Source organism: Eptesicus fuscus, chromosome 21 (genome assembly GCF_027574615.1).
Source record: "Eptesicus fuscus isolate TK198812 chromosome 21, DD_ASM_mEF_20220401, whole genome shotgun sequence".
Classification (NCBI taxonomy): Eukaryota; Metazoa; Chordata; class Mammalia; order Chiroptera; family Vespertilionidae; genus Eptesicus; species Eptesicus fuscus.
The window spans coordinates 40,438,605-40,463,523 of record NC_072493.1 but is presented as its reverse complement, the minus strand read 5'-3'; the positions used below and the strand labels follow the sequence as shown (position 1 = coordinate 40,463,523).

Here is a 24,919-nt window from a genome sequence, read left to right as displayed (position 1 = left end):
TAAAAAGTCTCCTGTCAGCTCAGTCCAGCCCAGAGATGAGCAAGCAGAGATGAGCAAGCAGCCTCTGCTTTCCCATGGCTCATACTCTACAGGGGAAACAGGCGCACCCCCAAGCAATGACAACCCAGACGGTGTTGCCCGGATGACTGACAGGGCCCCTCAGCTGACGCTTACAGGGTCAGGAGCAGCTCTGGCTGGTAGCTCTGTTGCTTAGAGCATCAGCCCGATATGCTACGTTTGCAGGTTTGATCCCTGGTCAGGGCGCATACAAGAATCAACCCATGAATGAATAAGTGAAACAACAAATCGATCTCTCTCTCCCTTCCTCCTCCTCAACTTAAAAAAAAAGGGGGGGGGGGGAGGGCAGAGTGGGGAAGGGTATTCCAAACAGAGGAACAGCATGTGAGGAGGCCCAAGGGTGAGAGAGAGTGTGATGTACTGAGGTAGCTTCTCTAACCTCAGTTTTTGGGACACGGTGTGAGGAGTTCGTGGTGAGAGAGGTGATGGGAAAGCAGATGGCAGGAAGAGATCACTCAGGGCTTAACTTGTCCCGAGAGCACTAGGGAGCCACAGATGGACTTTCAGCAGGGGAGGGCCTGGTCAAGTTTGTGCTCTAGGTGCCAAGGGGAGGGGAGACAGGAGAGTGAGACAGGAGTCTGGGAGAGCAGAGATAAGGCTGGTTCAGGGCCCGGAGCAGGAGAGGAGCAGGTGGGACCGTGGCTGTGCAGAGGAAGGGGCTGGAAAAGAGGATTTCAGGTGACAGAATGCAGGACCTGGGGACAGGAAGCCGGGGGGGGGGGGCTATACAAGTCTAGGCAGACACTCAGGTCTGGGGGGTGATGCTGGCCCTAAGAATGGGTCACAGGAGAGGAGCAGGATTTGGAGTAAGACGCCAAGTTAGTTCGTTGTAGGGCTTGCTGAGTGTGAGGGAGATGGCCCGGGGACATTTGGTGACTAATCTGGGAGGCCACCGAATAAGTGGGTCTCGGACTATCCGTGATGGGGCAGAGTGGCTTCAGCAGAAGTCAGGGGCACTGGCTATCTGTGGGGACGGCTGGGACCAGGAGGAGATTCGGGGTTACTGGCGGATCTTTGGAACACGGGGGGGGGGTTACGGGCGCAGTGAAATATTGGAATCGAAGGTGGGTGTTGGAGGACCGAGTGAGACTGTTGACAATAGTGAGTCATGGAGGTGCATACTGGAGGTTGGTGGAAAGTATGGAGATGTTTGGGGTTGGTATTAACCAGCAGTGGGCCAGATGAAGTCCTAGGAGTTTTATGGAGACTTGAGGTCAGTGAGATTTGGGGGCTCCACAGCGGTGCGGAGGGATGGCTGGCGATGCTGCGGCCAGTGGGGGAGATTGGATGTCCGTGGGAACACTGGAAGTCAGGAGGGTGTATGTTGAGAGTCTCTGGGGTCATCTGTGAGGTCACAGGGAGGCCAGGGGAGGAAACGGGCCTTCTCTGGAGGGTTTCTCCGTTGCTAGGCAAACGGTTCCCAGGGCGCCGTTGCTAGGGACATGTTCTTTTAAAGTGCCACGCCCCTTCCCTGCGGCCCCGCCCCCGCAGCCAATCACAGGGTCGTCTCCGGCACCAAGGCCGCGCCCACCTTTCGCCCCGCCCGGAGACCGAGAACCGTTACCCGAGCGACGGCCGGGCTCGTCCCCCCCGTTGCCAATCCAGGAGGCGTCGTCCGGGCGACGACCCCACCTCTTCCGGCGCGGGCCCGCGGCTTCCGGCAGGGGGCCCGGCGGCGGGCGGCGGTCGCGCAGCGGCGGGGCCCGGGGGGCGCCCAAGATGGCGGCGGGCGGCGCGGAGGGCGGCGCGGGCCCGGGCGCCTCCATGGGGGACTGCGCGGAGATCAAGTCGCAGTTCCGCACCCGCGAGGGCTTCTACAAGCTGCTCCCCGGAGACGGCGCCGCTCGCAGGTCGGGTCCGGCTTCCGCCCAGACCCCGGCGCCGCCCCAGCCGCCGCAGCCCCCGCCGGGCCCTGCCTCCACCTCCGGCCCCGGCGCCGCGGGCCCCGCGTCGTCTCCGCCACCCGCAGGCTCCGGGCCCGGGCCCGCGCTGCCCGCTGTGCGCCTCAGCCTCGTGCGCCTCGGAGAGCCGGACAACGCCGGGACCGGGGAGCCGCCCGCCACGCCCGCGGGCCTCGGGGCCGGAGGAGACCGCGTCTGCTTCAACCTGGGCCGCGAGCTCTATTTCTACCCGGGGTGCTGCCGCCGCGGGAGCCAACGGGTGAGCGGCCTGGGTGCTGAGAGGCTGGGGGTCCCTAGGTGACCCAGAAGTGGTAGGGGGCCCCGAGATAGGCATCTAGATGTGATGGACATCCCTGGGGGAAAGGGTTCTAGGGGTGATGCATCACCCTAAAAGGTGATGGGAGGCCTCCCGGTGCCGGGCATCCTGGAGGTGATGGGAAGCCTTGGGGTCATTTGGGATCCCCCGTTATGGGGGTTAGGGGCGGGCGGAGGTTCTGGGATGGTGAGTATTTTGGAGGTGATGGAGAATCCGAGATGATGGAGATCCTCCTGGGTTCTGGTGGCAGGCATTCTGCAGGTGACAGGGGATCCTGAGGTGATGCAGAACCCAGGGGGATTGCAGTCTGTGGAGGTGTTAGGAGGGCGTCTCCAGACCTGGGCAGCCAGAGGTCAGGATTCTGGAAGTGATGGGGGCTTAGAGGTTCTAGGGATCCCAGAGAAAATGCCGGTTCCGGAGTTAATGAGGGTCCTGGAGGAAATGAGAATCTCTGAGCTGATGGGAGATCCGGAGGTGATGCGAGCCCAGAGGGGACATCCTCAGGTGTGATGGGTGTCTCTACGGTGATCTAGGTGCCAGAGGGATGAGACCCCTGGAGTTTATGGTGGTCCCCAGAAGTGATGGGGATCCTGCAAGTCCAGAGGGTATGAAGGTACCATGAGGTTTAATGGTTCCTGAACTGATTTAGGGACTCTGAAGTGAAGGGACTCCTGAGATGAGCTCTAGAGGCCTGGGGATTTGGGTGACCCTGAGTTTGGGGGCGGGGGGACGAGGGTTGGAATATTGTGTTGCTAAGACCCAGAGGAGGTGGCTGAGGTTATGAGGTAAGACTGGAAAGGAATCAGAGCTCAGGGACTATGGGGACCCCGAACCCTAATGCTGTGAGTAAGGGTGTCCCTGAAGTTGGAGGGGTCCAGCTTTGGGGAGGCACTGTGGTCTTATGCCCTGGGTAGGGGGTCCTTCCTGTCTTTTTTTTCTCTGTTCTGTATGAAATTTGGGTCCCTCTTCCTGTCTGTGGTTGCTCCCTCCCTCCTCACTCACCCATCTACCTACCCACTTCCCTCGGGGGTTTAACCGTGCTTCCTCTTAGTGGTTTTCCCCAACCTCAACACCCTCTTCCTTCCTCAGTGGTAGAAGCCATTAACTCCTTTTCTCCCATCACTTAAGTCCATCGACCTCAACAAGCCAATTGACAAGCGGATCTATAAGGGCACCCAGCCCACCTGCCACGACTTCAACCAGTTCACTGCTGCCACAGAGACCATCTCCCTGCTGGTGGGCTTTTCAGCCGGCCAGGTGCAGTACCTGGATCTCATCAAGAAGGACACCAGCAAGCTGTTCAATGAAGAGGTGATTGTGGCCCCCGAGTGGCCCTTCCCTTCTCTCCCACCAGCTACACGCATACTGTTGGCCATTATACGGGGGCTCACTGGGGAGCAGTGTGGGCCTGAGAGGGACAGGATGAGGGAGAAAAGCGGGGTGGACTGACAGCTGTGTGGGATGGGTGACAGACAGCAGCCGGTGTGATAGCTAATAATGACACAGCGCCTACTGTGCCAGGCCCTGTGCTTTGTTAGCCATATGCTGAATCATTACTCCTGGAGTTTTCACCAACCAATGGGTTGGTTAGGTATTGAGAGGCCCATTTTGCAGATTAGAGAACTGATTTGGACTGGTTTTAAGTCAGAGCCGTAGGCCTTCACATTCTGGGCCCTGTGGGCATTGGATTCAAATCCTTGCGGTACCACATTTCCTCGCCGTGTGGCTTTGGGAAGGTGACAGTGCCTCCTGGCACCTCAGTTCTGCTCTGCAAATGGAGTTTTCATCCCTACCTCACAGGACTGTTGTAGAATCACGCATGGAGATTGCTTAGTCCTGGGCAGACTTGGCACAGGAGGAAATGCCAGCGAGCAGCCTGTCTGTGGGTACTCGTGCCCTGTGTCTCTGTTCAGAAGCGTGTTCCATCTACACAGAATTGCATGAATGGCAGAAGGGAGTGAGGGGAACAGTGGATGGAATAAAAATGCACTAGCTCACCCAGTCACAGAATACTTATTGAGCGTTTGTTCAGGGCCCAGCTTGTTCTCAGCACTGGGGATGTCTCATCTCGGTGAACAAAACAGAGGGCCCGTCTTTGGAGCTTTCATCTGGCCAGGCAGACAGACAGTGATCCAGCCAGTGGGTATGCGGTTCGCCAGGTGCTGAGTGCTGCGGAGAAGAGTCAGCGAAGGGGCATGGCGGGGGCGTGGGGAGGTGGGGGAGTGGTCAGGAAGGGCCTCACTGGGAGGGTGACATTGAAATAGAGACATGAAGGAGGCAGGAAGAGTGAACCGGGGAAGGACATTCTGAGTAGAGGGAACGGCGGGGACAGAAGCCCCGCAGCAGGACCTGGTCAGAGCAGTCACTGCTGCGGAGGGAAGGGGGTGAGCTCCCGGAAGTCAGTTGCGGGGCCAGGTAGTGCAGGGGCTGGAAGGCTGAGGAAAGGCGGGCTTTTAGAGCCTCTCCCCTGGGGTTCATCTGAGCCATAGAACAGAAATGTTTTGATCTGATTATTTCTCAATTCTCCCAAGAATGAGAAGCAACTGGGATACGGAGAAAAGAAGTTAATTCCTTTCATTCGATGGATGCCTAAGGGCGTTAGAGCTGAGTTCTCTCTGAAGCCCTGGTTGAGAAAGGCTGCCCTGGGGTTCAGAGTGGGAGGGCGCAGGTGCTGACTCACACTCTAATGGCAGCTATCTGGCAAGGGTGTAGAGAATGGACATGGGCAGGGGTGGCCTAGTGGCCAGTTAGGCCACTACAGGGTTGATGGTGGCTGGGACCAGAGTGGTTGGGGTTCAGGGTGAGCAGAGGTCAGATTCTGCATATTATTGAAGAATTGGATGCGAGTTATGAGGAGAAAAGGAGCAAAGATGAGCTGCATGCAGGGTGGGGTTGCCATTCACGTGTCTAGGAAACACTTGCCAGGCACCTCCTGTGCGCCAAGCTCTGTGCTGGGGCTGGAACAGTGACCTGAACGGCTCCTTAGGGGAGCTGAGAGCCTGCGGGCCAGTTTATTGCCTTGAGCCCGACATGGAAAGATGGTGGGGGCATTAGACAGAAGACAGTTCCCTGGAAGGCAGGACTGTCCTTGCCAAAAGGGACAGCGAGGCTCCATGGAGCTCTGTGGCTGCATCAAAAGCCGCCCTTCTGTGTCCCATGACCGCCCTTTCCCTAGAGTGGGGCTCTTCTCCCAGGGGGCCTGGGCCACGTCAGATGGCCTCCTGGGGGACCAGGTTGGGAAGGAGGTCTGTCAGTGTCTGATTGCCTTCTCCCAACCCCGTCCTCTCTCCCGGCAGCGGCTGATTGACAAGACCAAGGTGACGTACCTGAAGTGGCTGCCTGAGTCCGAGAGCCTGTTTTTGGCATCACACGCCAGCGGCCACCTGTACCTGTACAACGTCAGCCACCCATGCGCGTCGGCACCCCCCCAGTACAGCCTGCTGAAGCAGGGGGAGGGCTTCGCCGTCTACGCTGCCAAGAGCAAGGCACCCCGCAACCCGCTGGCCAAGTGGGCGGTGGGTGAGGGGCCCCTCAACGAGTTTGCCTTCTCGCCTGACGGCCGGCACCTGGCCTGTGTCAGCCAAGACGGCTGCCTGCGCGTCTTTCACTTTGACTCCATGCTCCTGCGGGGGCTCATGAAGAGCTACTTTGGGGGCTTACTCTGCGTGTGCTGGAGCCCTGATGGGCGCTATGTTGTGACGGGTGGCGAAGATGACCTGGTCACCGTGTGGTCCTTCACCGAGGGCCGCGTGGTGGCCCGCGGCCACGGCCACAAGTCTTGGGTCAATGCTGTGGCCTTCGACCCCTACACCACAAGGGCCGAGGAGGCGGCAGCAGCCAGTGGTGATGCGGAACGGAGTGTCGAGGAGGAGGAGGAGCCCGAGGTGGCCGGCCCAGGCTCGACTGGGGGAGACCCGCTCTCCCCAATGCCCAAGGCCGGCTCCATCACTTACCGCTTCGGCTCGGCCGGCCAGGACACGCAGTTTTGCCTGTGGGACCTCACCGAAGACGTGCTTTACCCGCACCCGCCCCTGGCCCGCACCCGCACGCTCCCCGGCACGCCTAGCACCACACCGCCTGCTGCCAGCAGCTCTCGGGGTGGCGAGCCCGGCCCCGGGTCCCTGCCCCGCTCACTGTCCCGCTCCAACAGCCTCCCACACCCAGCGGGCAGTGGCAAGGCGGGTGGCCCCGGCACAGTGACGGAGCCGGGCACTCCGTTTAGCATCGGCCGCTTTGCCACGCTCACGCTGCAGGAACGGCGGGACCGGGGGGCGGAGAAGGAGCACAAGCGCTACCACAGCCTGGGCAACATCAGCCGGGGGGGTGGCGGGGGCGGCAGCAGCGGGGACAAGCCCAGTGGCCCTGTTCCCCACAGCCGTCTGGACCCGGCCAAGGTGCTGGGTACGGCCTTGTGCCCGCGCATCCACGAGGTGCCCCTGCTCGAGCCCCTGGTGTGCAAGAAGATTGCCCAGGAGCGGCTGACGGTCCTCCTGTTCCTGGAGGACTGCATCATCACCGCCTGCCAGGAGGGCCTCATCTGCACCTGGGCCCGGCCGGGCAAGGCGGTGAGTCGGCCACCCCGGCCCACCGGGACCTGGGACTCAGGAAGAGGCGGGTTTGGGGAGAGCACAGCCTCTAGCCCATAGGGTGAGGGGCAACCATGGCCAACTTAGTGCCTCAGCAAGCCCTGCCACATCTCCCCATAGGTCTAGAACCCTTGGCAGCAGTCCACACGGTCAGGTAGGAGAGAGCGGGGTATGGTAGGGACCACGGCCAGCTACCAGAAGGGCAGCCACAGCCCAGCACAGCCAGGTCTCGCCACTTGTTCCTTGAAGCCAGATCCGTATTTCTGTGGAAATGTGATTTTTAAATGATGAAACGTTGGATACTGCGGGTCACATTCTGTGGGCAAGACTGAGCCTTGGGCCCGCCCTGCGGCCTGGCTCTGGGCTGTCGGGGTATGAGCCGGGTGCCGGAGGCACAGACAGGAATACCAGGCTCGGGCCCAGTTCTGCACGTCTCCCTGTGTGACTCGGCCAGGTCCCTGCCCCTCACTTAGGACAGCGAGGCTTGAAGAGGGGCAGCAGGCGGTGGATGCGCCCTCCTGGGGTGGCCGTGGGGCTCGGGTGGAGCACGGGCCGGGCGCCTGTAACCTTGGAGCCGTGGACTCCGATGTCTCAGCTCCTCGGGTCTGGGCTTGGCGCCCAGCATGTCACATCTGAGAGCCGTGACTTGGTTCCAGGGAAGGGAGGTTTGGGGATCATAGTGCCTTGTATCCCTAGAACCTAGAGCACAGTCTCAGAGCCTCACAGGTGAGGTGTTGGGATTTGGGGAGTCTTGTGAGTCCTGAAAGAGACCCCTCTATCTCCCTAGTTCACTGACGAGACCGAGGCCCAGACAGGGGAAGGAAGTTGGCCCAGGTCACCCAGCAAGTCAGTGGTAGAGGTAGGACTGTCCCTGAATTCTCTTCCCCCCCAGAATCTCAGGCCCCCCCCCCTCAGAAGGGGACCCCAGTTTTCCCCTCTTCCCCACGTCCACTCCTACCCCTTCCTCTGCTCAGGATCACCTAGGACTTTAATTGTTGCCTAAAAGTGCTGCCTGTTGGGACAGGGAAGCTAGTTGAGATGAAGTTCCAGAACCTAGAGCAGCATCCTGGGGTGGGGGGTGTCTGGGGTGGACTGAAGGGCAAGGCCTGGGTGGTGGGACCTCAGATGTTCTCTAACCCCTGCTGTCTCCCCTCTCATCTTCCCCAGGGCATCTCCTCCCAACCAGGCAACTCCCCAAGTGGCACCGTGGTGTGAAGCCCTGGATGTTGGGTTCCCTGCCCCGCCTCGCCTCCTAGCCATAACCCTCCGCTGACCTCACGGATCAACCTATTAACAAGACTAACCATGGCGGATGGACTGCTCCGGTCCCCCACCCTGCACAAATTGGGGGGCAGAGAGTCCCCCCCCAGACTGGTCTAGAACCTGGGGGGATGTAGTGGCTCATGTGGCCTCGGCCTTGTCCCCACCCACTGCCAAGTACAACGACCCCTTCCGCTGAAACATCAGTGTTAGCCTCATCCCTGTCCCCAGCATGTGACTGGTCATGGGGGGCGGAGGGAGAAGCTCCCCACCCACAAGAGCCCCAGCTCCGCAGTGTGCCCCTCAGTCTGCGGGCAGGGCAGGGCGGCCTGCCCCTCCTGACCCCACACCCCATTTCCCCTGCTGGTGTTCGTGCTTCTGAAAAGTGTTAAGTTATGGAAGCCCTTTGGGGCCCTTCCTGTCCCCAGCACCTCTTATTTATACTAAAGTTCCCTGTTTTCACAGCGTCTCTGGTCCCTTCCTTGGAGGTGTGGCGGGAGTGTGCATGCTCACTGCGGGCTACAGCAATCCACTTTTTTTTTTTTAAGATAAAGTTTATTTAGGAAGTTAGAGCCCTGGCCAGGTGGCTGGGTTGGTGGGCTTTTCCAGCACTGAGAGATGGCTGGTCTGCCGGGTCGGCATGGGCAGGGGAGATGGAGCACATGGCAGCCCATCAGTGTTTCCCTCCCTCCAAGCTGGTCCTCCAGTGCAGATTAGAAAAGGAACGAGAAGAGCAGTAGAGCTGAGCCAGCCAGGCTGCATGGGCGCAGGAAACAAATCACAGAGGCCAGAGGAGGGCCTTGGCGCCTGGGGAAGCAGGTCGGAGTGGGTGTGCGCTGGGGGGAGCGTGTGCCCATCAGTCCACTTCAATGGGGGCCGAGCAGCCAGGCCTGCCGCCTCCTGCCCCCGTTTACTAGGAAAAACAAGGTGGGAGAAGGGATGTGCTCAGGGCCCGTTGGATGAGGAGAGTCTACCCCCCAAACCCTGAGGGAAGAGAACCACCAGGGCCCCCCTTCAGAGTCCTCAGCGGGAGTCTGCAGCCTTGCTTGAAGATGCCCAAACGTACAGGGTCTTTCCAAATGGGGGCTCCCCAGGCAGCGCCAAAGGCCCAGAGCGAGCGCCCTTGAGCACGGGTCTTGGCCTCCGGCTGCCTCGGCCGGCCCAGCCCAGCTGTCCAGGCACCAGTTTCCTCCGGGAGGGTGGCCGCCTGGGAAGGACAACGAAATCCCTCCCGGCTCGCTCTCCTGCCCCGCCCTCCACCCCCCCCCCCCCCATGTTTGTTTCTAATCTTGGCCTGGGCAGGAATGTGGCTGCATGCCGCCCGAGGAGCTATTTTGGGGGCTCCTCTGCCTCCCCCAGTCTTTGGCCGGTGTCACCCCTGGTCTTGGCTCCTGAGGGCCTCCCTTCCCAATTCTCTCACCACCCCTTCCCCACCTCCTGCCAAAAAAAAGAGTGTAAAGCAGAAGGCCTGAGGGCTAAATATAAACTGTCCCAAAGTCTGAATCCCAGCTGAGTCACCCACAAAGCTGTCCTGGCCTCCTGCCCCCCTTCCCAAGCCTCCCCCCTTTCTCCTCCCCGCAGCTCCAGGGCTCGGGAGGGGTGTTACAGGTCACTGGTCCTTAATTGGCCCCCTCTGGGGAATGGGAGGGCTCATCTTGGGCCTGTCACACCTGTTGCTTTAGCTTCCTCTGTACTCCGCCTTTTATTGGGGGGAGGAGGGTTGTTGAATGGTTGAGATTCTCTACCCCCCAGTCTCACACTGAAGCATTCTGGGGGGGGGCCTGGCTTGTGAGGGGTTAAGGCTGGTAGGCGGGAGGGGGCCGGCCAAGGGGTGGGGAGAAGGGGAGGAGGCCTCTGCATCCTGCAGAGAGAAGTGGCCAGAGGCCCAGGGGACAGCCAGGGACAGGCGGACATGCAGCCGGGGCCTTGGGGCCTGAACAGGGGCTGCCAGGCCCCGTGACGGGAGGACCCCGAGGCCCTGGCCCGGGGAGGGGGCCATGGTGCTGCCTGCCCGACATGTCAGCCGAGGTGCGGCTGAGGCGGCTCCAGCAGCTGGTGCTGGACCCCGGCTTCCTGGGGCTGGAGCCCCTGCTCGACCTTCTCCTGGGCGTCCACCAGGAGCTGGGTGCCTCCGACCTGGCCCAGGACAAGTATGTGGCCGACTTCTTGCAGTGGGGTGAGTACCCGCCTGCATGCCCCCCTCCCCATTGCAAGGTGGGGGTAGGGCAGAGGCAGGGAATGGGATTGGGCACCGGTGGCTCTTGGAGGGCAGGGCAGACATGGGGAGAGCTTCCTATTCAGGGGCCCAGAGCTTGGGACTGGTTCTTGGGGTGACATGCCCCGACCCCTGAGCCACTCTTGCCGGGCAGAGTGGGGTCAGCAGAGGCCAGGGCAACCATGACTCAGAGCCATGACTTGGAAGCCATGGTAGGCTGGGCTGGGAATAGCCTCCCATGGCCCCCTGCACCCCTTTCCCCAAGTCCAGGCCTAGGGACATGCTGGGAGTCCTGTCGCTTAGGTGCCCACACACACCAAAATGGCCCTATGGCCTCCACCCTGGTCCCCAGAGCACAGCGGCTAGCACAGAGGACGGGGCAGCTGCCAGGGGCGCGGTCCACGGGCAGGTGTTAGGCGCCAGCCTCTCCAGCTGCCCCAACAGGTGCCCAGGCACTGACAGGGCTCAGTGACTCAGGCAGGCCCTAGGGGACAACCAGCTCTAGAGACAGGAGCCATCCTGTCCCCTGTCTGCCCCCAGGAGGAGGAACCCCCATCCATTTCGGTCCCTTGTAGTCTGCACAGGTCAGCCTTGACTCCAGCTCCACAGACCCGTTACTTCTTCATGACCTCCACCCTCCGCGTCTCCCGCAGAGCCCCTTCCTGCCAAGTCTTCCCCAGAAATAGGTCCAGTCCTCCGGAGGGAAGATGCTTGAACCTCCGCCTCCTGCCTCGTCTGTCCCCACCCTCTCCTGGCCCAGGGCTCAGGCTCACTTGGGCTTCTGTCTGTGACAGTCTGCCACTCTGGCCCTCCACTGGCTCTGGGTCCTAAGGCTCTGTCCGCCCCTCGGCTTCCTCTTTCTGCCTTCTCCTCCTTTCCTGTGTCCATCTCTTCAGAACCCAGGCCCTGCTCCTCCTCCTACCTCCCAATTCGCAGATGGGAAGATGGAGGTCAAGGCCACTCAGCCTCTGGGAGAGCCTTACCCCCACCTCCCCCCAGCCCCTTGGTCACTCTCTTAGACGCTTTTCTGCAGAGGATGCCGTTTGACCTGCAGGGTAAACTGAGACCTGTGGTGGGGGCAGGGGTCTGGCTCTCCTGGGAGGCGCACTCCTTTTGTGGCCCGAGCAGCCTCCTGCGGCCCCTCCCCTGCGGGCTTGGGCGGGGGAGGGGGCCTGGGTTCCCACTGCCTTAAAAGGGCTCAATGCCTTGGCTCTCTCCTCCCTCCCCAATCCTGGGCCCTCGCTGGTTCTTCCCTGCTGGCCCACTCTCCCCGAACCCCATCCGGACTCCTAGCCCCCCTCCATAACCACTGGATCTCCCCTCATTCCTCCTCACCCCCATCCCCTCTCCACTCTACCCCGAGGTCTCCAGTGGCTTCCACCCCTGGGGGTCTAGGCCTCCCTCTCCCAAGTCCCTGCGTCTCCTGCCTCCACCCCCAACCCCCAACCCCCAACCCCCAACCGCGCATTCCCAAACTGCTGGGTTAACATTCCCAGCTATAGGACCTTGGGCAAATGAGTTCACCTGTCTGAGCCCTGAGTCCCCACCTGTAAGTAAGGGAGAGCAGAGCGCTGCTCCTGGATTGCAAGGACTGAGAGCACATTTGAACTGGGCCCGGAGCCCTGGATGCGGGTCCACTATGGCCTTGTCCCCTCTTCAGTTCCATCTCCCAGCCCCGCCCCCCAAGTCAGTGTTTCCCTAAGTGTGGGCCAGGAGCCGCCTGCCTCTGAACCTAGAGGGACAGCGTAAAGCTGCATGTTCGGACCCTGTTCCCATCATCCCAATTGGGGGTGGGGGCCTGAAGCCCAAGGAGCTAGAACTGGGCCTGTCCTCCCTCTGTTCTGGGGTCCCCCGTACCCCACCCCTGCTCCCACAAGAGCCCCCTGCCTTGTCCAAAAAGGGGTTCCCAGGCATCCCACTTCTGTAGGAGGGCAGTTTTGCATCCCCCAAACCTCACAGTGTTTACGTGGGGCAGCCTTTGGGAGGCGAACAGTCACAAAGGGAAGAGCAAAGAGAAGGGGAGGTTGAGAGTGAGGATCAGAGAGGGGAGACTGAGGAACAGTGTGTGGGACTTCCTCCTCGTCTCCACTGTCAGTCCCGGTGACCCTCGGTTCTCACCGCCCCGCCCCCGCCCCCAGTGGAGCCCATCGCGGCGAGGCTTAAGGAGGCCCGGCTGCAGCGGGATGACTTCGAGATCCTGAAGGTGATCGGACGCGGGGCGTTCAGCGAGGTGAGCCCCGCGCCAGCGGGAGCCCGGACCTTCCCTGCCGCCGGCAGGTCCCGAGCCTGGGGGCCGGGCCTGAGAAATTGATGAATGAGTTTAGAACCTAAACCCAGCAGGGGCGGGGCTTACGGCAATGGGCGTGGCGTGGTGGGCGGGGCTTTGGTGGCGTCCCGTCTGGGCTTTGGGGTGTTCCTCACCTCCGCCACCCCAGCCACCCCGTTTCGGCCTTCAGGTAGCGGTCGTGAAGATGAAGCAGACGGGCCAGGTGTACGCCATGAAGATCATGAATAAGTGGGATATGCTGAAGAGAGGCGAGGTGAGGCCCGGGCTGGCTGTGCTGGGCGCTGGGGACCCTCCCGCGGACCCCCAGCCGCTTCAGCGCCGCCCGCTGCCCCGCAGGTGTCGTGCTTCCGCGAAGAGAGGGACGTGTTGGTGAACGGGGACCGGCGCTGGATCACGCAGCTGCACTTCGCCTTCCAGGATGAGAACTACCTGGTGAGTCCCGGCCCGATGACTACGGGGTCGAACCTCCACCCCAAGGCTGTCAATCAAGGAGGCGGGGCAGGGAGAGGTTTTAGGGTGGGGGGCTGTGTGTGGAAGGAATAGCCTCCTTTCCCGGATGGCGGATGTTCCTTCCTGTCCGTTCCCAGGGCTGATTCTGGGGGCTCTAGAAAGCTGCCGCCTTTGGGGGATCTTACCTGGAATGGGAGAGCTCGGCAGGGTCTGTGTGGGTATCTGGGGAGCTCTACACTCTGAGCATCAGGAGGCCTCTGGGTTCTCTTCTCTCGGGGAGTGAATCGCTGCCTAGAGAAGAATTTGGGGGTTTTTGGAGGGGAGGGGGGGTCTCTGATTTGGCCTGGAAGACCTCTGGGGCTCCCTTGGGGCTGCTGCTGCCCAGGAACGAGGTGTCTCTAGGGGCTGACTGACCCCCGTGACACGCCCCCTCCCAGTACCTGGTCATGGAGTACTACGTGGGCGGGGACCTGCTGACGCTGCTGAGCAAGTTCGGGGAGCGGATCCCGGCCGAGATGGCGCGCTTCTACCTGGCGGAGATTGTCATGGCCATAGACTCGGTGCACCGGCTGGGCTACGTGCACAGGTGGGCGCCTCAGGGGCTGGGGGTGGGGCCTGGACAAATGGTGGAGCCCAGCGGGGCAGCGCCTGGAGAGGGACCTGGAGACAGCCTGAGGGCAAGGCCTGGAGGCTTGGGAGTTGGGAGTCTAGTCCCCGTGAGAATGGGGCCTGAGCCTGTGAGATGGCGGGAGGGAGGCTCACCTATCCCTCCACTCCCATCTTCCCGCTGGGCAGGGACATCAAACCCGACAACATCCTGCTCGACCGCTGCGGCCACATCCGCTTGGCCGACTTTGGTTCCTGCCTCAAGCTGCGGGCGGACGGAATGGTGAGCGGTGCGCCCGCCCGGTGCCACCCATGAGGGGTGGGGTCCGGGGCGGAGTGTGGGGCGGGTGACGCGTGTTGGCAGAGCCAGGATAGAGGGGGGCCTGGATTGGGAGGGGCGAAGGGGAGGAGGCCACTCAGGGCGGCCGGCTCCACCCCAAGGCTGTCAGGGGGCGGGGCCAAGCGCTGGGGCGGGGCCAGGGCTCAGTGGGTGGGGCTGAGCCCAACTCTGATTCTGTTGACCCAGGTTCGGTCGCTGGTGGCTGTGGGCACCCCTGACTACTTGTCCCCCGAGATCTTGCAGGCCGTGGGCGGCGGGCCGGGCACGGGCAGCTACGGCCCCGAGTGTGACTGGTGGGCCCTGGGCGTGTTCGCCTATGAAATGTTCTACGGGCAGACGCCCTTCTACGCCGACTCCACGGCGGAGACCTACGGCAAGATCGTGCACTACAAGGTGAGCAGCGCCCCCGGAGCCCCGACCCCTCCGCACCTGCGCCCCGGCTGACGCCCCGCTTTCCTCTCCCTCTGAGCAGGAGCACCTTTCTCTGCCGCTGGCTGATGCGGGAGTCCCCGAGGAGGCTCGCGACCTCATCCAGCGACTGCTGTGTCCCCCGGAGACGCGGCTGGGCCGGAACGGAGCAGGCGATTTCCAGAAGCATCCTTTCTTCTTCGGCCTCGATTGGGATGGTCTCCGAGACAGCGTGCCTCCGTTTACGCCGGACTTTGAGGGAGCCACCGACACGTGCAACTTCGATGTGGTGGAAGATGGGCTCACTGCCATGGTGAGCGGGGGCGGGGTAGGTACCTGCGACCCCTGCTCCCCTCATCCCTTCTCCATCAAGTTCGGGTGACCTCAGTGCCCGTCTCCTGGGGTCCTGACCCAATTTCTTCCCCTGAACAACTGCTCTGTGCCTGTCCAGGGCTGGGAACCCAGCGGTGGCCTAGACTCACAGTCCAACGGGGGACACATGTCCCCAAACAATGACACCCCAGAGAAATCAGGGCTGGGATGAAGGAGACCAGGGGTAGGGCCTCCTGGAGAAGGGCACTATCAGGGCACTCCCGGAGCCGAACCCGAAGGAGGAGGTGGAAGGCAGGAAAGCACATAGGAAACTCTTCCTCCCGAGGCCGCCGCCTCTCAACACTTCCCCCAGCTGTGCTGGGCACTGCCCTGGTCCCGCATCCACTTCCAGTTTGGAGAAGTATAAACTGATACGTATTTACGGGCACCTTGAGGGAAACAGGACACAATAAATGACGGAGGGACACTTTACATGAGTCCTAAGGGTGGGTTTGGGGGGAAATTTAAGTTAAGACATAACTGGTGGTCACCTCCTGTCTGATTCTCTTGTGTTAGGAGACGCTGTCAGACATGCGGGAAGGCATGCCGCTGGGGATCCACCTGCCTTTTGTGGGCTACTCCTACTCGTGCATGGCCCTCAGGTAAGAGCTGCCCCTGTGTGGCTTGTGCGGAGCAGGCTGGGGGTGCCGGCCTCGAGGCCCCAGGAGGCCGCTCAGGGTTACAGTCTCCGGGCCCATCAGCGCCCAGTAGAATTGCAGGGTCAGTCTTGGAACCTTACTGACTTGGGACCAAGGACTCCGGAACACAGAGTTGTAGGGCCTTAAATCTCAGATCACGTACTTTGAAATTTTAAGATTCAATTGTGAAACCTCGGAGCCACTTTTAGATTTCTAGTACAGAGTCATGGGACCTCAGAATCCTAGAAAGCAAAATTTAGAATTTTAAAATCAATCTTAGGACAACACCAATTCAATGAGTCACTCACATAAAGCCTTTTTAAAACATTAATTCTAGCCCTCGCCAGGTAGCTCAGTTGGTAGTGTCACCCCAAAATACCTAGGTTGTGGGTTCAATCCCCGGTCAGGACTCATACAGGAATCAACCAATGACAGCATAAATAAGTGGAACAACAAATCGATGTTTCTCTCTCTCTTTCTCTTTGCTCTAAAATCAATCAATCGATAAAAAATAAAACATGAACCCCACTAATAATGCATTGCTTGGCATTAGTAAATTATAATATGTGGATGAAAGGAAGCCCAACATCAGCGACGGTCCCTGGCTCATGTGTACACACACATTTTTAGCAGCTCAAGAACCTGCTGCATTGTAGCCTGTTTTGTTACCCGACAATGTATGACAAACACCATTTGTTATGAATGAACTACAACCTGATCCTGACCCGCTGTGTACACTCTCCTTATTGTGCAGGTCAGGACTCAGTTAGCCTGTCCTCTGCCCTAAGCCAGGCTGCATGCATGTGCCGATGGTTAGGTCCTTGAGACATAGTTCCATGAGGGGCTTGCTGGATTGGGAGGAACAACTACTTTTATTGCCACTTGGTATTTGTAGGGAGCGTGGGTCCCCCGCCCAGCGGCCGGTATGAGGGAGGGTGCTGATGTCTAGGGTCACAGTCTTGGGATCCACACACAGTCATAAAGCTTTACCTTTGGAGGTGGCCAGAGCTGGGCAGTGTTCCACTCAGTGGGTCCCCTCACTGTCCCGAGGCCCTAAGGAGAGGGATCTGCAAAGGTCACATGGAGAGGGAGGCGATGAGGGGCCCTAGAACATGGGTGTTGTTCCCCGAGTTCCCACAGAAGGTGCAGAGGGCAGCTCCCAGGGCCCCGAGGCCATGCGGAGGGCAGGCTCTTTCCTTCCCAAGAGGAAGACCTGTCACACCGACTTAGCAACTTGTTCCCTTCACTCTGCCCGCCCTCCTCAAACCACGGGTCTTTGGATCTAGCTGCCCCATGACCAGAGGCTAGGGAGTCCTGGCTCTCTCCCCCTCCCCAGGGACGATGAGGTCCAGGGCCCCATGCCCATGGAACTGGAGGCCGAGCCATTGCCTGAGCCACCTGTGCAAGTGCCCAGCCTGGAGCCCACGGTGCCCCCACCAGAGGAAAAGGTGAGTTGTTGGAGGAGAGGCCAAGATTTCCAGGGTAGTGCGTGCCGTGGAGCGATAAGCCCTCTGAGCGGACTCAGAGGTGGAAACGTGTTACTTCAGTCAGAGACGATCAGAGGGCACTGAGTGTGTGTGCAGGGGACTCTCTGGGCAGGGGAAGCCCTGCAGGAGGGGGACCACCCAGGGGAAGAAAAGTGCCCACTCGTTAGCAGAGAAGAGCTTCAGGGCAAAGGCCCTGAGGTGGGAACCAGCTGGTTTGTCCTTGACCCTGAAAGGAGGGTATTGAAGCTGAACTGTTCCAGCAGAAGCGGGGTGAAGAGTGAGGGGAGGGAGGCTGCAGAGGCCAAACCAAACCAAACCAAACCAAACCGGGCACGAGGAGCTGGAGACGTTCTGAGCAAGGCTGCAACGTGGTCACGTTGTTAGTGTTTTAGGAACAACCCTTTGGTTCCTGTAAGGAGGTGGCTGGAAGTGGAGCCCATGACAGGCTGGAGACCAGGGCGGGAGGTGGGTTAGGGAGGGAGGGTGCCTGGATCATCGCAGGAACTGTGGGGATTCCAGAAAGATCTAGGAGTGTAGAAGGCAAGAGAGGATCCCAGGCCTGGAACCTATGCCCAAGTCTCGGGTGCCCCCGGAGCCACAGGCAGCCCTAAGCCCAGTCCCTATGTGCAGGCTGAAGTGGCAGTTCCGGTGGCAATCCCAGCGGATGTGGCAGAGGCCGCGGTGACCTTGCAGGAGCTCCAGGAGGCCCTGGAGGAAGAGATGCTCACCCGGGAGAGCCTGAGCAGGGAGCTGGAGGCCATCCGCACGGCCAACCAGAACTTCGCCAGGTCGGGGTCAGGGCACAGGGGCCTGTCGCTACCTTTAGCAGCCTCTCTCAGGGACCCCAAAGGGCTCACGGTCCTTACCTCCCCTCAGTCAACTCCGCGAGGCTGATGCCAGGAACCGAGACCTAGAGGCGCACATCCAGCAGCTGCAAGAGCGGATGGAGGGGCTGCAGGCGCAGGGAGCAGCAGGTGAGTCCCTCGTTCACCTCCTTTCCCTCGGGCACCCGGGGAGGTGGGCTCGCCAGTGTGTGCGGACACCTGGGGGAGGGAGAGTGGCCTAGGCTGAGGCACACCGCGCCACTGTCCTCCTCAGTCACTGCACGCACCCTACACCTCTCTCTTCTCCTTCCAGCTGTCACGGGGGTCCCCAGTCCCCGGGCCACGGATCCACCTTCCCATGTAAGACCCCTCTTTTTCCCCTGCGTCAAGCCTGCTGCCCCCTCTGCAGACCCTGTCCCCGTCTCCCCGTCCAGATTTAGGGCTCACCTATACTCCTTTGGGGTTCCAGGCAACAGAACCTTCCCTTCAGCCCCATATCCACCAGATCTCCCACGGTTCAGGCCTCTCACCAAATCCCTCGATTCCCTCCCCGACCTCGGTTCCCCGTCTCTCGCCCCCCACCGAGGTGGCCGGGCTCCGATTGGGTCACCTGTCCCTTCTCTCTCCAGCTAGATGGCCCCCCGGCCGTGGCTCTGGGCCAGTGCCCGCTGGTGGGGCCAAGCCCCATGCACCGCCGCCACCTGCTGCTCCCTGCCAGGGTACGTCCGGCTGCTTACACCCACCCACCCGCCGCCGCCTCCGCGTCCCCCGCCTCCTCAAGGAGCCCCAAGCCGCCTGTGCTTAGCTGCACCTCTATGGGGCTGGGCTTCTGCCGGGGGAGGGTGCTTTGGAAGCCAATCAACACAGGCCGCTAGAAAAGCAGCCAATGACAGCGGTCAGACAAGACCACAGGCTTGCAAGCCGAACAATCACAGCTGCCCGAGTTGTTGGGGGTGGGAAGAATGAGGAACCGTCTACGAAGGGGGCGGGGCGAGCCCCAGCAACCAATCAGGTGTCCGTTTACACTGGCGCTGATCCCGCCCTCTCCTCCGCAGGACCCTAGGTCTGGCCTATCGGAGGCGCGTTCCTTGTTCCTGTTCGCCGCTGCTCTGGCTGGTACCGCCGCCCTGGGCTGCACTGGGTTGGTGGCCTGCGCAGGCCATCCCGCCCGGGTCTGGCGCCGCCCAGGAGCCGTCTTCGTCCCCTGAACTTTAGAGCCCCGGCCTGTCCTCCACTCGGGCCCCGCTGGAGGGTTGGGTGACGCGGGCTCGGCCCAGAAGCCACTTACATCGCCTCCCGGCTCACACCACTCCAAGTGTGGGTCTCCACCCCAGCTGCAGCCTTGTGATCCGGCCCGCCCCCTGGCGGCCGGGGAGGGAGGAGCCGGGCCCAAGGCCGGAGCGCGGGGCTAAAAGGAGGCTTGTAACCCGACGTGGTGCTGTGGGTGGAAACGCGGACCACTTCCTCCGGCCTGGCTGAGGCCGCGACGTAGATCGGCAAACTGCGATCTAGAGAAGGCATCAGGGCCAGAGCTCAGCCATCTGTTTGTCACCCTCCACGCACCCCACCCACATCGGCTCGAAAACCACCAATCCTTGTGCATGAAGCCCTGCTCGCCCGTTCTCTGCGAGAGAATGTCTAGCGCGAGCCCCGCTGCTCTCGGGAACCGTCCGCTTTTATTAGCCCCGCTTTTTCGGGGCCTCCCGCGCCCTCCTCACGTGCGCTGCTCTCGGAGCCTCTGCCGGCTCCTCCCGCCTGGGCGGTTTGGGTATTTATTGACCTGTCCTCCGACCGGCTGAAAGCTCCAGGACCCTGCACCCTAATCCACGTTTTGGATGCACTGAAACCCCGACCTTCCTCGGTATTTATTGTCTCTCCCCACCTAGGAACCCCACCCCCGACCCTCGTGAATAAAAGGCTCCCTTGTCTGCCCAAAGCTCTGAACTCGGCGGTCTCTGCTGTTTGCGTTGCGGGAAAGAGGTTGCTTGGTGGGCCAATCAGAAGGCGAGCGGAAGCGGCCAATGGCCTGCCGGGGACTAGCCGAGGCGGACGAATCAGGGACGTGGGTGGGTGTCAGGGGGCGTGGCCTAACAATTTGACCAATAGAGGAGGCAGACGGGCAACCCACCCCCAAGACACCGCCCGTTGTCCAGCTGTGGCCCAGCTGTGCCACCGGCTCGCGGGGAAGAAGTGGGCAGCACCCGCCGCGCGTGCGTCCATCCTCCTCCTACTGCGCCTGCGCGGGCCACGCGCATCCGTTCCAGGGACTTACGCTTTAGAAAAGTTACAGCAAACTTTCTAGCCTGTTTCGCCCGCCCCTTCTCCGTGCCAGACCCGCCCCCCTGTGGAGCCGGGAATTCCGAGGGGCGGAGCGCAGGCCGAGATGGGGAGTGTGGGGGCATTCAGAGGACCCTGGAGACGGAGGCGTGCAGAAGCTCAGTCTTGGGGCGGAGGTGGCTTCGCGCCCTTAGCCTTCCCGGACGGCCCGTTACCTTCTCCGTTGTCCCGATGGGAAACTGAGGCCCTGAGCAAGAGGCACACGCGGGGGGAGGCAAAAAGAGCGGCCTGAGGCGGAGGGAAAACAAAGGGAGAATCACGGACAGACGAGGAGGGGAACGGGCACACACAGACCCTGGGAGACCCTATTGGGGCGCTGGGCCAGGCATTGGGGGATTCGCAGGGTCGACAGGGGGAGAAGATCGGGAAGCGCGAACGGGGGGGGGGCGGAGTGGGGGGACGGGCGGGGGAGGGGGCTGGGGAAAGCCCGAGGGAGGAGGAGAAGGAGGGAGGAACTTCCCAAAGTTGCAAAACATGGCTACCTTGCCTGCTGAGCCGAACGCGGGGCCGGCTGCAGGGGGGGAGGCGGTGGCCGCGGCGGCGACCGAAGAGGAGGAGGAGGAAGCGCGCCAGCTCCTGCAGACACTGCAGGCGGCCGAGGGTGAGGCGGCGGCGGCGGCCGGGGCCGGGGCGGGCGAAGCGGCGGCGGGAGCGGAGGGCCCGGGGTCCCCGGGCGTTCCCGGGTCGCCCCTCGAGGCCGCTGCCGAGCCGCCCACGGGCCTCCGCTTCTCGCCGGAGCAGGTGGCGTGCGTCTGCGAGGCGCTGCTACAGGCGGGCCATGCCGGCCGCTTGAGCCGCTTCCTGGGAGCACTGCCCCCGGCCGAGCGCCTACGTGGCAGCGACCCGGTGCTGCGCGCTCGGGCCTTGGTGGCCTTCCAGCGGGGCGAGTACGCCGAGCTCTACCGGCTGCTCGAGAGCCGCCCCTTCCCCGCTGCCCACCACGCCTTCCTGCAGGACCTCTACCTGCGCGCGCGCTACCACGAGGCGGAGCGGGCCCGGGGCCGCGCGCTGGGCGCAGTGGACAAGTACCGTCTGCGGAAGAAGTTCCCGCTGCCCAAGACCATCTGGGACGGCGAGGAGACCGTCTACTGCTTCAAGGAGCGCTCCCGCGCCGCGCTCAAGGCCTGCTATCGCGGCAACCGCTACCCCACGCCGGACGAGAAGCGCCGCCTGGCCACGCTGACCGGCCTCTCGCTCACGCAGGTCAGCAACTGGTTCAAGAACCGGCGACAGCGCGACCGGACCGGGGGCGGCGGCGGCGCGCCCTGCAAGAGGTGAGGGGACCCGGGCAGCGCAAGTCCCGCTTTCCCAGGAACGTGCTACCCACCAGCCCCCTCCTGGAGCCGCGCGAACTCCTCCGATGCCTCCCGCTCACACCTCTGGCGCCCGCCAGGCGTGAGGAATAGTGTGGATGCCGCGGGCACACGGCCCGGCCCTCTCCCCAACGTCGCTGCTTCTCTCGCGGAGGCTGGGAGACCTCTTTCCTCTGCTCCACTCAGGACCCCATCCTAGATCCCCATCCGTGTAGGCTAGACTGGGGAGACAGTGAGAAAAAGGGGCTACGGGGAAAGAGGAGGGGCCTTTGTTCCTGCACCGGCTTCGGGGCTTCTTTCTGGCCGCTGCGCTGCCCGGTCCTTCCCCGACCCCGGCTTTCTCACACACCCTTCCCCGCCACCCCCCCGCCCCCCCCGGGGCCCAAACGGCGTGGTCGGTCGTCTGTCTTTGTTGTGAAACGTGAACCTTCCCCAGCTCCGGTTTCCCTGTAACCCAAGCCCTTCCCCTCCCACCCAGCACGCCAGCCTCTCCCTCCCTCCTCTGACGCCCTGGGAGGAGGGCACCGAGGACTGAGCTGGCGGCCACCTCCCGGCTCCGCAGCCTCCAGGCTGCTTTCAGCCTGACCCCGGGACCGGGCAGCCTGGATGCTCCGGCCTCCTCACTCCGGATCGGGACAGCTTTAGCTTTCATGCAGTGATGTCCAGGCAGGGCTTGCAGAGGCTCTGCCCGTGGGGGCCTTAGGTGGTCTCGGAGAGGAGGCTTCTTACTCCCCCACCTGCATCCCCCCATTGTTCCCAAAAGTTTGGGCTGGGGGAAGATGGGGAGGCTCCTGCAGCTCTGGGCGGGAAGCTGGCCAGTGGGGAAACAGCATTCAGGGCCACAACTCACAATCCTTTCTCTGAACAGCGAGTCTGATGGGAACCCCGCTACTGAGGATGAGTCCAGCCGCAGTCCTGAGGACCTGGAGAGGGGGGTGGCTCCAGTGGCCACGGAGGCCCCTGCCCAGGGCTCCATATTCCTGGCTGGGGCCGCCCCTCCTGCGCCATGCCCTGCCTCTTCCTCCATCCTGGTGAACGGGAGTTTCCTGGCTGCCAGCAGCTCACCAGCGGTGCTTCTCAATGGGAGCCCTGTCATCATCAACAGCCTGGCCCTGGGTGAAGCCTCCAGCCTGGGCCCCCTGCTGCTCACAGGGGGTGGGGGCGCCCCCCCACCACAGCCTAGCCCCACGGGGCCCAGCGAGGGCAAGACCTCCTTGGTCCTGGACCCTCAGACCGGGGAGGTTCGACTGGAGGAAGCTCAGCCTGAGGCCCCTGACACCAAGGGGCCCCCGGTGGCTGCCTTGGGAACACCTGGAGAGGAGGTGCCAGTGCCTCTGCCCCAAGTGGTGCCTGGGCCCCCGCCGGCTGCTGCCTTTCCTCTGCCCCCAGGTCCAGTGGCTTCTGTGGCTGCCCCACAAGTGGTGCCACTTTCCCCACCCCCGGGGTACCCTGCAGGCCTGGGCCCCACCTCCCCACTATTGAATCTGCCCCAGGTGGTGCCCACCTCACAGGTGGTGACTCTGCCACAAGCTGTGGGGCCACTGCAGCTCTTGGCAGCTGGGCCAGGCAGCCCCGTGAAGGTGGCAGCTACAGCGGGCCCTACTAATGTGCATCTGATAAACTCCGGGGTGGGCGTGACTGCCCTGCAGCTGCCTCCGGCCACTGCCCCAGGTACCCCTCTGCCTCCGTCCAGCCTGGGTGGGGGTAGTTACCTCAGGGAGGGAGAGTGCTGTTGGTGGGCTTGGGTTGGGGGTAGCTCATCCCTGCTATGTCCCAGAACCCCCTTGTGCCAGGTTGTGCGGAGGCTCAAACCACCCAGACTTAATCCCACTCTGAGGGGATCGGTTTGCCTCTGGCTAATCTCCTTCCCCTTGCCTTCCAGCAGCTTAACTGCCACCTCTGCTCCCAGCCAGCAGCCCCCTCTAACCCTGTGCCTTGACATCTCTCCCCACAGGAAACTTCCTCCTGGCCAACCCTGTGTCTGGCAGTCCCATCGTGACAGGTGTGGCCGTGCAGCAGGGCAAGATCATCCTCACGGCCACCTTCCCCACCAGCATGCTGGTCTCCCAGGTCCTGCCGCCTGCCCCCAGCCTGGCCCTGCCCCTGAAGCCAGATGCGGCCATTTCAGTGCCCGAAGGAGCCCTCCCCGTGGCCCCCAGCCCCGCTCTCCCAGAGGCCCACGCCCTCGGCGCACTTTCTGCCCAGCAGCTGCCACAGCCACCGCCTGCCCCTGCCGCCACCATTGCTGCCAGCCTGCCCTTCTCCCCAGACTCCTCCTGCCTCCTGGCTGGCTTCCCTGCGCCCCCACCTGAGGGCCTCATGCTGTCACCTGCAGCCGTGCCCATCTGGCCATCGGGACTGGAACTGAGCACAGGCACAGAGGGGCTGCTAGAAGCAGAGAAGGGGCTGGGGACGCAGGCCCCCCACACTGTGCTGAGGCTCCCAGACCCTGACCCTGAGGGGCTGCTCCTGGGGGCCACAGCAGGGGGCGAGGTGGAGGAGGGGCTGGAAGCTGAGACCAAGGTCCTGACCCAGCTACAGTCGGTGCCTGTGGAAGAGCCCTTGGAACTGTGACCCCGCCAGTCCCCATCGCCTCTCCTGACAACGGTGCTTGAGATCCAGGACAGCTGGGAGGAGGGAACCTTTCAGGAACACAGTTGTTGATCTGAAGATTCCACATACACTACACCCTCTCCCCGGCTGCTTAACCTCCAAGCCCTGGACGTGCGGGGCTCACCCGTCACTCCCTGTCCTAGGGCACCGTCCCCCTGGATGGGAAGCCTCCTCTGTTACAGCCCTCTCCTTATTCTGCCCCATATATGTGGGGAGATCTGGGGGGTCCTGACTCAGGAGCTCTGCCCCCCTTGACCTGGTACGAGCTGTGAGCTGAAAACCCTGCAAAATGGCTGGATTTCCAACCCCCTTGAGCCCTCTCCCTATCACTCCCTAAAACACTATTAATAGCTCCACTGACCTCCAGAGTTCTCAGAACTGCTTGGAATCAGGGTGGAGGACGGGCAGTCCTGTGCCCAGGGACTGACAGCCTCCCAGCTGGGCTCTTCCAGCTGCAACACAATGCAGGTGTGGGGTGGCCTGGGCGAGGATTCCCCTCCGCTCCCCTGGACTGCAGCCCTCATTGTCACGTCCAGCCCCAGACCAAAGATCCCCGCACCCGCGGGGCAACCTTGTCCCCCGTGTCTAGTTTGTATCCTAAATCTTTATTTTTCTAGGACATGTTATGCCTACATTTCATTAAAATAAAGTTAACAGACAACTAAAAGCTCCAGGAGTTTGGGTTACTTTCCAAACAACTTTCCCAAAGAAAAACTGAGCCACACAAAACCCAATTTGAGATTCTGGCTTTCTGATCCCTGCACCCTGAGGGGTTGGGGGTGGAAATCAGGTTTGTGGTAGGAGGGAGAGTGTGATTTCTTTCAAACTTCGAACCCTGGGGCCTCCAGATCCAGGTGGAAGGAGCGCCCCCAGGGCTGCGGGAGCAGG

The 24,919-nt window shown here is 62.0% G+C and overlaps 3 protein-coding genes and 1 long non-coding RNA gene across 15 annotated transcripts; 3 read left to right on the top strand and 1 right to left on the bottom strand.

The window, feature by feature from the left end:
* The first annotated feature begins 1,647 nt into the window (after nucleotides 1–1,647).
* Nucleotides 1,648–8,603, top strand: DMWD (DM1 locus, WD repeat containing). 3 transcript variants are annotated; one of them, XM_008158328.3, is made up of 5 exons: nucleotides 1,648–2,238; nucleotides 3,424–3,606; nucleotides 5,592–6,860; nucleotides 7,669–7,740; nucleotides 8,049–8,603. In XM_008158328.3, exons 1-5 carry the CDS (start codon nucleotides 1,798–1,800, stop codon nucleotides 8,094–8,096), a joined length of 2,013 nt encoding a protein of 670 aa, XP_008156550.1. In that variant the 5' UTR covers nucleotides 1,648–1,797; the 3' UTR covers nucleotides 8,097–8,603. The 3 variants fall into 3 exon arrangements, with proteins under 3 accessions (XP_008156550.1, XP_027990900.1, XP_054566901.1); XM_054710926.1 differs by lacking the exon at nucleotides 1,648–2,238 and adding an exon at nucleotides 2,842–2,908; XM_028135099.2 differs by lacking the exon at nucleotides 7,669–7,740.
* Nucleotides 8,604–10,023: 1,420 nt separating this feature from the next.
* On the top strand, nucleotides 10,024–19,702 carry DMPK (DM1 protein kinase). 8 transcript variants are annotated; one of them, XM_028135139.2, is made up of 16 exons: nucleotides 10,024–10,317; nucleotides 12,030–12,099; nucleotides 12,500–12,586; nucleotides 12,813–12,896; nucleotides 12,980–13,075; nucleotides 13,531–13,679; nucleotides 13,889–13,982; nucleotides 14,226–14,432; nucleotides 14,512–14,775; nucleotides 15,336–15,421; nucleotides 16,794–16,905; nucleotides 17,575–17,732; nucleotides 17,821–17,918; nucleotides 18,082–18,128; nucleotides 18,398–18,487; nucleotides 18,824–19,702. In XM_028135139.2, exons 1-16 carry the CDS (start codon nucleotides 10,139–10,141, stop codon nucleotides 18,974–18,976), a joined length of 1,974 nt encoding a protein of 657 aa, XP_027990940.2. In that variant the 5' UTR covers nucleotides 10,024–10,138; the 3' UTR covers nucleotides 18,977–19,702. The 8 variants fall into 8 exon arrangements, with proteins under 8 accessions (XP_027990940.2, XP_027990933.2, XP_027990934.2 ...); XM_028135132.2 differs by lacking the exon at nucleotides 12,030–12,099 and having other exon boundaries at nucleotides 12,495–12,586; nucleotides 14,512–14,760; nucleotides 18,402–18,487; XM_028135133.2 differs by lacking the exon at nucleotides 12,030–12,099 and having other exon boundaries at nucleotides 12,495–12,586; nucleotides 14,512–14,760.
* LOC114228627 (uncharacterized) lies at nucleotides 13,041–13,914 on the bottom strand. 2 transcript variants are annotated; one of them, XR_003614757.2, is made up of 4 exons: nucleotides 13,856–13,914; nucleotides 13,534–13,753; nucleotides 13,279–13,384; nucleotides 13,041–13,121 (listed from the first exon to the last, which is right to left on the bottom strand). It is a non-coding gene; the product is annotated as an uncharacterized LOC114228627 (long non-coding RNA). The 2 variants fall into 2 exon arrangements; XR_008554986.1 differs by having other exon boundaries at nucleotides 13,534–13,741.
* An 839-nt stretch (nucleotides 19,703–20,541) lies between the features above and the next one.
* SIX5 (SIX homeobox 5) lies at nucleotides 20,542–24,754 on the top strand. Of its 2 annotated transcripts, none has more exons than XM_054710922.1 (3): nucleotides 20,542–21,379; nucleotides 22,287–22,807; nucleotides 23,373–24,754. In XM_054710922.1, the coding sequence occupies exons 1-3, from the start codon at nucleotides 20,580–20,582 to the stop codon at nucleotides 23,990–23,992; spliced, it is 1,941 nt and encodes a 646-aa protein (XP_054566897.1). In that variant the 5' UTR covers nucleotides 20,542–20,579; the 3' UTR covers nucleotides 23,993–24,754. The 2 variants fall into 2 exon arrangements, with proteins under 2 accessions (XP_054566897.1, XP_008156551.2); XM_008158329.3 differs by having other exon boundaries at nucleotides 22,287–23,089.
* Nucleotides 24,755–24,919: the final 165 nt, after the last annotated feature.

Excerpts from the sequence above, each read along its gene's own strand:
- DMWD (XM_008158328.3), top strand. The coding sequence starts at position 1,798 with ATGGCGGCGGGCGGCGCGGAGGGCGGCGCGGGCCCGGGCGCCTCCATG. Across the intron at positions 2,239-3,423 it reads GCCGCCGCGGGAGCCAACGG|TCCATCGACCTCAACAAGCC; the intron begins GTGAGCGGCCTG and ends CCATCACTTAAG. Across the intron at positions 6,861-7,668 it reads GGGCCCGGCCGGGCAAGGCG|TTCACTGACGAGACCGAGGC; the intron begins GTGAGTCGGCCA and ends CTATCTCCCTAG.
- DMPK (XM_028135139.2), top strand. The coding sequence starts at position 10,139 with ATGGTGCTGCCTGCCCGACATGTCAGCCGAGGTGCGGCTGAGGCGGCT. Across the intron at positions 10,318-12,029 it reads GGCCGACTTCTTGCAGTGGG|CCCCGCCCCCCAAGTCAGTG; the intron begins GTGAGTACCCGC and ends TCCATCTCCCAG. Across the intron at positions 13,680-13,888 it reads CGGCTGGGCTACGTGCACAG|GGACATCAAACCCGACAACA; the intron begins GTGGGCGCCTCA and ends CCCGCTGGGCAG.
- SIX5 (XM_008158329.3), top strand. The coding sequence starts at position 20,580 with ATGGCTACCTTGCCTGCTGAGCCGAACGCGGGGCCGGCTGCAGGGGGG. Across the intron at positions 21,380-22,286 it reads GGCGGCGCGCCCTGCAAGAG|CGAGTCTGATGGGAACCCCG; the intron begins GTGAGGGGACCC and ends TTCTCTGAACAG. Across the intron at positions 23,090-23,372 it reads GCCTCCGGCCACTGCCCCAG|GAAACTTCCTCCTGGCCAAC; the intron begins GTACCCCTCTGC and ends CTCTCCCCACAG.